This window comes from Staurois parvus, unplaced genomic scaffold (assembly GCF_062004578.1).
Source record: "Staurois parvus isolate SC_StPar_1 unplaced genomic scaffold, SC_StPar_1.0 ptg000430l, whole genome shotgun sequence".
Taxonomy (NCBI): Eukaryota; Metazoa; Chordata; class Amphibia; order Anura; family Ranidae; genus Staurois; species Staurois parvus.
This window is the reverse complement of record NW_028318226.1, coordinates 1677011-1689809: the sequence shown is the minus strand read 5'-3', so window position 1 is coordinate 1689809 and position 12799 is coordinate 1677011. Positions and strand designations below refer to the sequence as shown.

Genomic DNA, 12799 nt, shown 5'->3' with positions numbered 1-12799 from the left:
TTTGGACCAAGCTGGTCCAAACGAGCTGTAACCTTCACTACTAGATGTGTGCACTCTACAAACTGTATTTAGCCTCCGTTACATACAAAATACAGCATTGTGTTTCGGCAGGAATTTCCCGTTCTGTTCCCAGAAGTAAATCATGTTGGCCTGAGCACTGAGGTTCCTTTGATTGAGTAAGTTGAAAACTGTGACATCGTCTTCTTGCTTCTCTGCCTCGGCCAATCAGAGGAAGCATATATTCATTCATAGAATACAAGCTCCCTGCAAATGGCTGAGCTGTGGTCAGCCCCGACTGGATTTTGTTTCAGAAGTGGGATGGGTAGTTGCCTTCCTGATGCCGGAACACAGCACTGAGGAGATATACAGGCCATATAGCTCACACAGTGGGCACATCTAGTAGTGAAGGTAATAGTTTGTTTGGACCAGCTTGATCCAAATGAACTATTTAAACTGAATTAAAAGCTACAGATGAGCTTTAAGCATAATCCAGGTGGAGGAGTTACAGGCCGCACAGAACGTATCCATTTTGTGTTGATGCGTTGTGTTTTATGTAAAAGCACAACTGTAGAGTAGTTATTTGTGCTGGAGCCTGCAACAGTTGTAAAAAGCCAGGTAGCAATTTGGCACCCCATATTATTACTCCATTACTGTAATGCTCGTGCTGAGATTATGGCCCATTTCCAAAACGGGGTTTCTTTAGTAGAAAGGGGGTCAACCAAACATAGATCTTCAGGTAGAACATAGCTAATTAGCGGTAGGGCAATAGGTGAGGTAACACCTGGATGGTGCTTTTCACAAGGAGGCTAGAGACCATTTGGCTAATTGACTTGCATGCTTATGGAATGATTTCCATATGCAAACCTTTTTTTTTCCTCTAACCATCAATAAACAGTCCACATCAACTTGGCTGCTATCAGAATTGAACACTAAGGGAGATTTACTAAAACAGGAGCATGCAAAATCTGGTGCAGTTCTGTATAGAAACCAATCAGCTTCCAGGTTTTGTTATCAAAGCTTTGAACAAACTGAAGTTAGAAGCTGGCTACCGTGTACAGTTGCACGCAAGTTGTAAGTGCTCCAATTTTAGTAAATCAACCCCTTGGTATAAAGTAGATAATGTTACAGCTAGTACTGGTATAACAAAATAGATCAAGGATGCTAACAGCAAATTTATAGCCATATCTTATAGTATATGAAATTTGTTAAAATTTTGACTGTACTGTTTAAGATAAACATTTGACAGATTGGGAATTTTAGTGATCAAAGTTTTAGCATCAGAACAAATGTAAACCTTTATCCTCTTAGTTTTACTTCAATGTGACCATTAACATAAAATGCTTTACTTTTCAACCTACCCAATTCTTATTTCAGGTTTCCTTAAACGTTCTAAATCTGGGTAATGGTCACAACAGAAGGTTTAGTTGTGCTTTTCTGTGAGCCAAAAATGCAGGCACTAAGCGCTCAAACTTGATGGACCTGTCTTCTTTTTTTTTTTTTATCTCCCCCTTCAATCTAAATGACATTTCTAACAAACGGTATGATGTTTTAGCTGCAGGAACTGCTGATCTGGATTCCAACAGAAACTAGTCACATAAGAGAAAATGTAGGCACTGGCCATGTTACAGTGCCTTGAAAAAGTATTCATACCACTTGAAATTTTGAACATTTTGTCATGTAACAACCAAAAACATAAATGTATTTAATTGGGATTTTATGTGATAGACAAACACAAAGTGACACATAATTGTGAAGTAGAAGGAAAATAATAAATGGTTTTCAAATTTTTTTACAAATATCTGAAAAGTGTGGCATGCATTTGTATTCATTCCCCTTTACTCTGATGCCTTCAGAAGTCACCTAATTAGTAAATGGAGTCCATCTGTGTGTCATTTAATCTCAGTATAAATCCAGCTGTTCTGTAAAGCCCTCAGAGGTTTGTTAGAGAACATTAGTGAACAAACAGCATCATGAAGGCCAAGGAACACACCAGACAAGTCAGGGATAAAGTTGTGGAGAAGTTTAAAGCAGGGTTAGGTTATAAATAATATCCCAAGCTTTGAACATCTCACAGCACTGTTCAATCCATCATCCAAAAATGAAAAGAGTATGTCAAAACTGCAAATCTACCAAGAAATGGCTGTCCACCTAAACTGACAGGCCAGGCAAGGAGAGCATCAATCGGAGAACTAGCCAAGAGGCCTATGGTAACTCTGGAGGAGCTGCAGAGATCCACAGCTCAGGTGAGAGAACCTGTCCAAATGACAACTATTAGTCGTGCACTCCACAAATCTGGCCTGTATGGAAGAGTAGCAAGAAGAAAGCCATTGTTGAAAGAAAGCCATAAGAAGTCCTGTTTGCAAAAAGCCCTTTGGGGGACACAGAAAACATGTGGAAGAAGGTGCTCTGATCAGATGAAACCAAAATTTAACTTTTTTGGCCTAAAAGCAAAATGCTCTGTGTGACACTGCACATCACCCTGAACACACCATTCCCACCGTGAAACATAGTGGTGGCAGTATCATGTTGTGGGCATGTTTTTCTTCAGCAGTGACAGGGAAGCTGGTCAGTGTTGATGGCAAAATGGATAGAGCCAAATACAGGGCAATCTTAAAAGAAAACCTGTTAGAGTCTGCAAAAGAATTGAGATGGGTAGAGGTTGAGAATCTGTGGCAGAACTTGAAAATTGCTGTTCACAGACACTCTCCATCCATTCTGACAAAGCTTGAGCGATTCTGCAAAGAAGAATGGGCAGAAATGTCCCTCTCTAGATGTGCAAAGCTGGTAGACACATCCTCAAAAAACCTGCAGCTGTAACTGCAGGGAAAGGTGGTTCTACAAAGTATTGAGTCAGGAAGGCTGAATACAAATGCAGGCCACACTTTTCAGATATTTATTTGTACATAAAAAATGTTTCTGAAAACCATCCATCATTTTCCTTCCACTTCACAATTATATGCCACTTTGTGTTGGTGTATCACATAAAATCCCAATAAAATACATTTATGTTTTTGATTGTGACATGACAAAATGTGAAAAATTTTAAGGGGTATGAATACTTTTTCAAGGCACTGTATCTCTGTAGTAATCCTGCCTGTAAACTTGGCAGGGATGTTCAATTCATATCGCCCGGCGCCCGGGACATGTAGTTCTTTTTTTATCTTCAGCCCTGTTGCGGGCAAGCAGCAGGGCTCATCTGTTAGGTGGAAGAATTCGGGCGGCAGCACTGCCGCCCAATTGCTTCCACACAGCCCACTATGTTGCCAGGCTCTGCCCCCCCGCCCGCTATATGTTCCAGACTCCACCTGCCCATCTGTAGGGCTGGGACTGGTTTAGTGGGTGCCAGCGGATAAAGGGAAGGGAGGAGAGACATGCATGTTTTTTTTATTTTAATTTTTTTTTTAGTAAATTTTTTTTTTTAATTTAAGCTACACCCAAGCATATAAACCCCCCCCCCCTCCCAAATTTTTCAAGGCCCCCACCCCCACATGTACACACACGTAAAAGCACGCTCTGGGGCGCCTACAAATGAAAACAGCAATTGCGATACACGTTACCTATTGCTGTGCATGCCAGAATTCCTCTGTAACACTAAACTGATGACCTATAAGGGGCTTTAAAAGTGTCACCTATAGAAAATACAGGGTACTAATGTTTGTTGCCATTTCACGATGGCATGCAAATTTAAGGTTTAACATGTTGGATATCTATTTACTCGATGCAACCTTGTCTTTTAAATTTTGCAAAAAATTGGATAATTTTTTGCTTTTTGTGTCCAAAAATTAACTTAAGTGTATTTGTTACTGAAATTTTTCATTTCCTAGACCAGGGGTCCTCAAACTTTTTAAACAGGGGGCCTGTTCACTGTCCCTCAGACCGTTGGAGGGCCAGACTATAGTTTAAAAAAAAAACTATGGTCATCTCCTGTACTGTCGGCATTTGTTCAGAGACTGCGGACATACAACGGTGGTGGGAATACTGGGCCAGCCACTCTATAAGACGCACAGACATTTCCCCCCAAGTGTGTCTTATGGAGCGAAATAGTGTCCCATCATTGGTGTCAGTGGGAGGAATAGTGTCCCATCATTGGTGTCAGTGGGAGGAATAGTACCCCATCATTGGTGTCAGTGGGAGGAATAGTACCCCATCATTGGTGTCAGTGGGAGGAATAGTGCCCCATCATTGGTGTCAGTGGGAGGAATAGTGCCCCATCATTGGTGTCAGTGGGAGGAATAGTGCCCCATCATTGGTGTCAGTGGGAGGAACAGTGCCCCATCATTGGTGTCAGTGGGAGGAACAGTGCCCCATCATTGGTGTCAGTGGGAGGAACAGTGCCCCATCATTGGTGTCAGTGGGAGGAACAGTGCCCCATCATTGGTGTCAGTGGGAGGAATAGTGCCCCATCATTGGTGCCAGTGGGAGGAATAGTGCCCCATCATTGGTGCCAGTGGGAGGAATAGTGCCCCATCATTGGTGTCAGTGGGAGGAATAGTGCCCCATCATTGGTGTCAGTGGGAGGAATAGTGCCCCATCATTGGTGTCAGTGGGAGGAATAGTGCCCCATCATTGGTGTCAGTGGGAGGAATAGTGCCCCATCATTGGTGTCAGTGGGGGAATAGTGCCCCATCATTGGTGTCAGTGGGAGGAATAGTGCCCCATCATTGGTGTCAGTGGGAGGAATAGTGCCCCATCATTGGTGTCAGTGGGAGGAATAGTGCCCCATCATTGGTGTCAGTGGGAGGAATAGTGCCCCATCATTGGTGTCAGTGGGAGGAATAGTGCCCCATCATTGGTGTCAGTGGGAGGAATAGTGCCCCATCATTGGTGTCATTGGGAAAAATAGTGCCCCATCATTGGTGTCATTGGGAAAAATAGTGCCCCATCATTGGTGTCATTGGGAGGAATAGTGCCCCATCATTGGTGTCAGTGGGAGGAATAGTACGTCACTGGTGCCAGTGGGGGGGGAGGAATAGTGCCCCATCGTTGGTGTCAGTGGGGGGGGGGAATAGTGCCCCATCATTAGTATCAGTGACACCAATGATGGGGCACTATTCCTCCCACTGACGGCAATGATGGGGCACTATTCCTCCCACTGACAGCAATGATGGGGCACTATTCCTCCCACTGACAGCAATGATGGGGCACTATTCCTCCCACTGACAGCAATGATGGGGCACTATTCCTCCCACTGACAGCAATGATGGGGCACTATTCCTCCCACTGACAGCAATGATGGGGCACTATTCCTCCCACTGACAGCAATGATGGGGCACTATTCCTCCCACTGACAGCAATGATGGGGCACTATTCCTCCCCCCCCCCCCACTGACACCAACGATGGGGCACCATTCCTCCCACTGACAGCAATGACATTTAACTAGCCGACCCCTGTTCAGCATGGTGCTGCTGCAGCCAGCATACCTGGTTGCAGCAGTACCATCTGCACGGCACACTTACCGGGTGGTCAGCTGTCCTCCTTCCTTCACTCCGGCCTCTCCCTCCCTTGATTTTCGCGGGGCCGCTCAGCTCCGCCTCCTCGCCGGTGATTGGCCGCCTGTGTGCCTTCCTGAGCTACAGTACTGGCGCCCAATCACCAGTGAGGAGGCGGAGCCGAGCGGCAGCGCGGACATTGAGTGAGGGAGCAGCCGGAGTGAAGGAGGAGCGCATCCTGGACTGGATCGTCGTGGGACTGGGACCCGGAGCCAGGTAAGAGACAGCAGCCCCCTGCCCACCCCTGTACTTGGTGTCCCCTGCCGGCGGGCCGGATGAGTGTGCTCGGTGGGCCGCATGTGGCCTGCGGGCCGTAGTTTGAGGACCCCTGTCCTAGACCTTTGTGATAATATCGTGTGACATAAAAAAATGGAACTACCCCTATTTTATTCTTTAGGGTCTCTGATTTAAGAAAATATATAATGTTTTCTGTAATCTTCAGGCCTTAACTGATTTTTTAAATGTTTGCAAAAAACTCAAAAACAACTTTGGCAACAAAAAGAGATAAAGGATATGTCCAACACTCCCCTTTCCTGACAATCACCCAATCAGTGCTCATTACACTGCAAGGTCTCTGTCCTCCCTGCTAGTCCCTGGGTGCAGTGCTGGAGACAGGCAGGGAGGTGAGGAGGAGATAAACAGCGCAATATTAAAAATATTAATAGTTTAAGTCCCCATAAAGCCCTTTTTGTTTTTAAAAGCCCCAGACATTACTTAAAGCAGACTTAAATACGGTTTTGGTTAAAAATATATATATATTTTTTTATCTGGACAAGTAGATTGTCATGAGGGACAAGTGGATTGGGGCACCAATTTAGTCCCTGGACAAGCATTTTTTTAAGAAATGTCCACACCCCTTTTTGAAATATTTAAATCTGATGTATGGTTATTAAATGCATAATTAGCGGTTGCTTTCAATTAGATTGTGTCCAGGCATTACCAAAATGTATCACCATAGCACCCCCACCTCTTTCTATAAAGCATGTAACAACATTGTCATTTGGTTTTTCTTTTACCTTGTTTCTGTAGTGAGAAATTACTTTTATCATTCTTTGTGACTACATCACCAGGCTTGTAAAATTCTTTCAGAGGTAGGAAATGCTAAATCTATGCTTCCTTTCATGCACACAGTCAAGGCACCTGCATTGTTCTCCAGAAAAATAAATCAGTGCATTCATGTGTAGAGGAGCAGAGGGGAGATAGCAGCAGGATTTTTGTAGCCCAAGACAAGTCTGACAACTACAAGTGCAGTAGAGGCTTTGCGTTGTTTGGTTTAAATCTGCTCTGGCAGGTCAGTGGGCAATTTTTCTATACTTACAGCAATTTATGGGAATAAATCGCAAAGAAATGTGCATTTACTGGAGCAATATATGCATAGGAATTTTTTTTTTTTTAAATGTTCTCCAACATACACTTTAAACCAGTATGTCAGAATTTCTTCTGTTAAATAATTATTGCTTGGCCTCACCCATTCCTGTTTCCCTATTGGATGTTTAATGGTATGGTTAGCCTCCCTGAAGTAATGTGTTCCATTTTTATGACCATTTCAGGCTAGATTGTTCGAGCCCTTATTAAGATAAGAACAATACAAATACTGTATACACTTGTATATCTATCCAAAGCCTGGAATCAATCTCTTAATTAACAACTTAATTAGTATTTTTTTCTCAAACCACAAGACATGATAGAATTCAATATATCGATATTAAAAGATTCAACGAGTAATTCCTCTACCATATTAACTGAATAGAGTCCCGATTATGGCACCTAGTGTTGGAAGAAGTGTAATAAATATTCAATTAGAATCATTAAAATAGCTGGAATAACAAACATCAAAAGATGTTACAAAATGTATCAATCAAAGAAATAAATACAGATCGAAATCAGAGTTTAACCCTGTTGGATACAATGTATCCAAACGGTGGATCCAATGAACTCCTTTTTTCTTTGAGTGGTAAATTTTGTAACGTCTTTTGATGTTTGTTGTTCCAGCCATTTTAATGATTCTAATTAAATATTTATTACATTTGTTCCAACACTAGGTGCCATATCCGGACTTCATTCAATTGATATGGGGGAGTGATTAAGTGGTTAATTAATTGGTTCTAAGTATGGGATAAATACATAGGTGTATACAGCTATTTGTATTGTGGCATGTGGTGTTCTCTGAAGAAGGACGGTAACAACCTAGCACAAAATGGTCATTAAATGGAATACATTATGCATAGTTTGTCTTTTTTTTTTTTTTTTTTTTACTTTTTTTTATTAAATTTTAAGTGCAGCAATCCTTCAATTGTCTTCTCTATATATTGCCTGAGGGAAAGATTGATTGCTCTGCACTGAGAGCAAACACTGGAGCACACATCACCTTATCTATTGGAAAATAAATATATATCTATACACACACTATATGGCCAAAGGTATTGGGCCACCCCTCCAAATCATTGGATTCTGGTGTTCCAATCACCTCCATGGTCACCGGTGTATAAAATCAAGCACCTAGACATGCAGACTGCTTCTACAAACATTTGGGAAGAATGGGTCGCTCTCAGGACCTCAGCGAATTCAAGTGTGGTACGTTGATAGGTTGCCACCTGTGCAATAAGTCCATCTGTGAAATTTCCTTGCTACTAAATATTTGTGTCAACGGTTAGTGGTATTAGAACAAAGTGGAAGAAACTGGGAACAACAGCAACGTGGTAGGCCACGTAAAATGACAGAGCTGAGTCAGCACATGCAGAAGCACACAGTGCGCAGAAGTCGCCAACTGTTTGCAGAGTCAGTAGCTAAAGACCTCCAAACTTCATGTGGCCTTCAGATTGGCATAACAGTGTGTAGAGAGCTTCCTAGAATGGGTTTCCATGGCCGAGCAGCTGTATCCAAACCTTACATCACCAAATGCAATGCAAAGCGTTGGATGCAGTGGTGTAAAGAACGCCGCCATTGGACTCTAGAGCAATGCAGACGTGTTCTCTGGAGTGACGAATTACGCTTCTCTGTCTGGCAATCCAATGGACATGTCTGGGTTTGGTGGTTGCCAGAACAGTACTTGCCTGACTGCATTGTTCCAAGTGTAAAGTTCGATGGAGGGGGGATTATGGTATGTGGTTGTTTTTCAGTGGTTGGGACTCTTAAGGCGTTGGCATACCAAGACATTTTGGACAATTTCATACTCCCAGCTTTGTGGGAAGAGTTTGGGGATAGCCCTTTCCTGTTCCAACATGACTGTGCACCAGTGCAAAGCAAGGTCCATAACTGTCCTGACTTCAATTCGGCAGAAAACCTTTGGGATGAATTAGAGCAGAGGCTGTGAGCCAGGCCTTTTCTTCCGACATCAGTGCCTGACCTCACAAATGCACTTCTGGAAGAATGGTCAAACATTCCAATAGACACACTCCTAATCCTTGTAGACAGCCTTCCCAGAAGAGTTGAAGCTGTTATAGCTGCAAAGGGTGGGCCAACTCAATATTGAACCCTACAGACTAAGACTGGGATGCCATTATCGTTCACGTGCATGTAAAGGCAGGTGTGTGTTTGGTGTGTGTGTATGTATACATGTGTATTTATATACATACATAGACTGCATTCATAGAGTATTCAGACCCCCTTCACTTCTTTTAATGTTATGTCGCAGCCTGATACTACAGTTGTTTAAATTCTTTTTTTTTTTTTTTTTTTATTATTAATCTACACTTGGTACCCCATAATGACAAAGTGAAAACAGAATTTTAGAAATGTCTGAATTTATAAAAAAAAAACCCTGAAATATCACATGTACTTAAGTATTCATACCCTTTACTTAGTAGTACTTTGTTAAGCAACTTTGGCAGCAAATACAGCCTTGAGTGTTTTTTTGGGTGTGACACAACAAGCTTTGCAGACCTGGATTGGGGGATTTTCTGCCAGTCTCCCAGTCCCTGCTGCTGAAAAACACCCCCACAGCACTCATTTTTTTTATTGTTCATTATTTCATTATTCATGTCATGTTGAAGAGATGGATATACAGACATGTGGTAAATTGATGACACATATGAGTTTGGGGATTTCAGTATTTTAAGGAGAAAGTGTGGCACATTTTTTGAGTTTTTGTTATATAGCACAATAAGTGTGTAAAGTGTGAGCAGCTTTTGCTGAGTTATAGAAAAATATATTGGTGAGATATTGTGTAAGCGCTTAGTTTGAGCTGCTCACAAGGTTTCATTTAATTTTTGTACCACCACAGTATGATGCTGCCACCACAATGCTTCACTCTTGGGATGGTATTGGGCAGGTGATGAGTGGTGCCTGGTTTCCTCCAGACATAACATTTTAAATTGAGGCCAAGCAGTTCAGTCTTGGTTTCATCAGACCAGAGAATCTTGTTCCTCACAGTCTGAGAGTCCTTAGGTGCTTTTTTGCATATTCCAAGTGGGCCTTCATGTGTTTTGCACTGAGTTGAGGCTTCCGACTAACCACATAAATCCTAGATTGGTGAAGGGCTGCAGTGATGGTTGTCCTTTTGGAACATTGTCCCATCTCCACAAAGGATCTCTGGAGCTCCATTAGGATGACCATCGGATTCATGGTCACCTCTCTTACTAAGGCCCTTCTCCCCGATTGCTTAGTTTAGCTGGATGACCATTTCTTGCAAAATTCCTGGTTGTGCCAAACCTCTTCCATTTGAGAATTGGATGTAACTGTGCTCTTAAGAACCTTTCATGCAGCAGAGTTTTTTTGTTTTTAAGCCTTTCCCAGATCTGTGTCTTGCAAAAAAATCCTGTCTCTGAGCTCTGCAGGCAGTTCTTTTGACTTCATGACTTTTGCTCTGATTCAGTATGCATTGTCAGCTGTTAGGCCTTTTATAGAGGTGTGTGCCTTTCCAAATCATGTCCATTCAATTTAATTTACCACAGGTAGAATCCAGTCAAGGTGTAGAAACATCTCAGCAACTATAAAGAGAAATGGAAGGCATCTGAGCTAAATTTCAAGTGTCGCAAATGGTCTGAATAATTACGCCAATGTGATATTTTAATTTTTTCTTTTTCCATACATTTGAAAATATTTCTAAATGACTGTAGATTAATGCGAAAAACAATTAATGTAAAGAATCGTGATATAACATAAAATTTAAAAAAGTGAAAGGGGTCTGAATACTTTATGAATGCAGTACACTCACACACACACTCACACTCTTACACTTTCTGAGGGCCTTAGAGAACTCTTTTGATCTTGCCATGATCCCACTACACATGTCAGTAGTAAGGATAACACCAGATTATAGATATTCATGGTTTTAATAAGACATGTTGCATATTCTATAAGGAGATGCTAATAGTTGCAACTAATCTGGAATAACTAATTCTGATTTAATGTGGCAGTAAATGTATGGATTTACTGGCTGTTTCTATATGACATTTTCATTCACTGAGATTAGAAGAATGAATACCCCATGTAAATTTCTGTTATTTGTTTAAATATATCTTTATCTGTAGGTACGATTTGAATGAAGATGTTCTGTTTGCCTGTTCAAAAATGTTGGAAAAAGTCACGAATTTCCATGGGGTGTACTTTATTTTTACGTGACTGTATATAGATCTAATACTTTTGTTTTCATTTTAGGACAATCATGGCTTCTGTAGGTTTTTTTTTTTTTTTTTCTTTCCTTTTTCTAATAACATCCTCAGTTTGGTCCCAGTCCTCTTTTAAATAGACCACGTCATCCTGTTCGTAATTTGTCCTGCTCTTATATAAACAAAACTGATTTCTGTGCTTTAGTGAGTCAAGATAACATTTAGAATGATTTAAATGCCATGTCAGAAAAGTTAACTTGCACCTTGTAGGAGTTATACCATTCACCCCTCCACTGCTGAGTCATAATACTTCCTCACAGAAAACTGCATGTTCTCTGCATTTTTCTGATGATTAAAGCTGAAGGTATGCACAAATTCTTGACCTATTTCTCATTATTTCCCTCCCTGCTGTCAACAAAAGAAACATTTTAATTTTGTGTTTTCTGCTCACGTATGTACTAAAAACTTTTTTTTTTTTTTTTCTCTTCCTAGAACCTGGAAAATGATGAAGAAACAGAACATGTTAAAATTAAAAATTTAGAAAGGTAAGGTGAAGGTTTAAATGAATCTCAGCCAAAAAGATAAAATACTATTTAAAAACATACCCTCTAGTAGTGTACACCCCAAAAATGTGCATCGCATTACAGAAGTTCTCTCCATGCTTTTCTGGATCCAGCCTAAATACCTCCAGTTCCCTGTGCCTGAAAATACTGGACTTGTATGAGAAGAGGTAAAAACCAGTCAGCGCTTCAAGGTGCCTATTGGGATATATGGTGCGGCGTGTCTAGAAATGGACTGTAGTCATTGTATTTGACAAACATCATACTTTATCTTAACAAAGACACGTTGCGTGTCTCAAATTTTCCACTTTCTCAGTTTAAAGGCGATACACAGATGTTCTGTACTTTTTATTTGCTTCATCAGAGTGTGTCTGTGTGGACGCACTCCAGTGAAGCAAAGAACCAGGAAGTTCCTTTCAATCTGCAGACGCTGTAATTTTCTGTAAAATTCAATGCAACACGGCACCTTGGCGGCAGTGGTGTATTTAGGTTTTGCACTGCCCTAGGAAACAAAAAAATCAGAAACCCCCTTCCTCAGAGAGCACCTAACATTGACCAACAACACCCCTGCCCCCCCTCCACCCGAGAGAGCCTTCCACTAACAGAAATTCCCGCCCCCCCCCACCCTAGAGAGAGTGTCACTTACCTTCACAGCTCCAGACATCCGTGGGAACGAGAGTTGGGTTCTGCATACACCATCAAGCAGTCCGCAGCCTCTCTCGACTCTCACCTGATCCCCATGCCACAAGTGTGCCTTCTTCCAGGGGTGGTGCTGCCCCCCTGAAATGTACCGCCCTAGGCAAATGCCTTGTTTGCCTTGTGGTAAATACACCCCTGCTTGGAAGCCTGCTGTACACAGTTGGTGTTCCCCAGAAATATAATTTCCTGCTTGTGTAATTGTCTCACTGATTTTCCCAGGAAGTGAGAGGAAATCCCTCCAAAGTGAGAGAATGCCTGGTTCCCCTCTATTCCTATTCCGATAATAATCCAAAACCAAAAAAGTCCAAAACTGGGATTTTTAGGTAATACACAATGATAAAACAAATATATTAGTTTTATCATTATGATTTTTTTAGACATAAAATACACGTTTGGACTTATTTGGTTTTGTATGTTATCTGTTCACTCTATACAAAACAAATTCACCTTTAGCTATGATTTCAAGTGAACATCAGTGCTGTTTCTGATCTTAACCTCCTC

At 41.6% G+C, this 12799-nt stretch overlaps 1 protein-coding gene across 2 annotated transcripts in view; it reads left to right on the top strand.

Moving 5' to 3' along the window:
* TMEM134 (transmembrane protein 134) overlaps window positions 1-12799 on the top strand; it is a 62404-nt gene that overhangs the window by 33327 nt on the left and 16278 nt on the right. For both annotated transcript variants that reach the window (XM_089687574.1, XM_089687575.1), the window contains exon 3: window positions 11532-11584. In XM_089687574.1, coding sequence (XP_089543700.1) covers window positions 11532-11584 — 53 coding nt within the window. The remainder of the gene's footprint in view (window positions 1-11531; window positions 11585-12799) is intronic.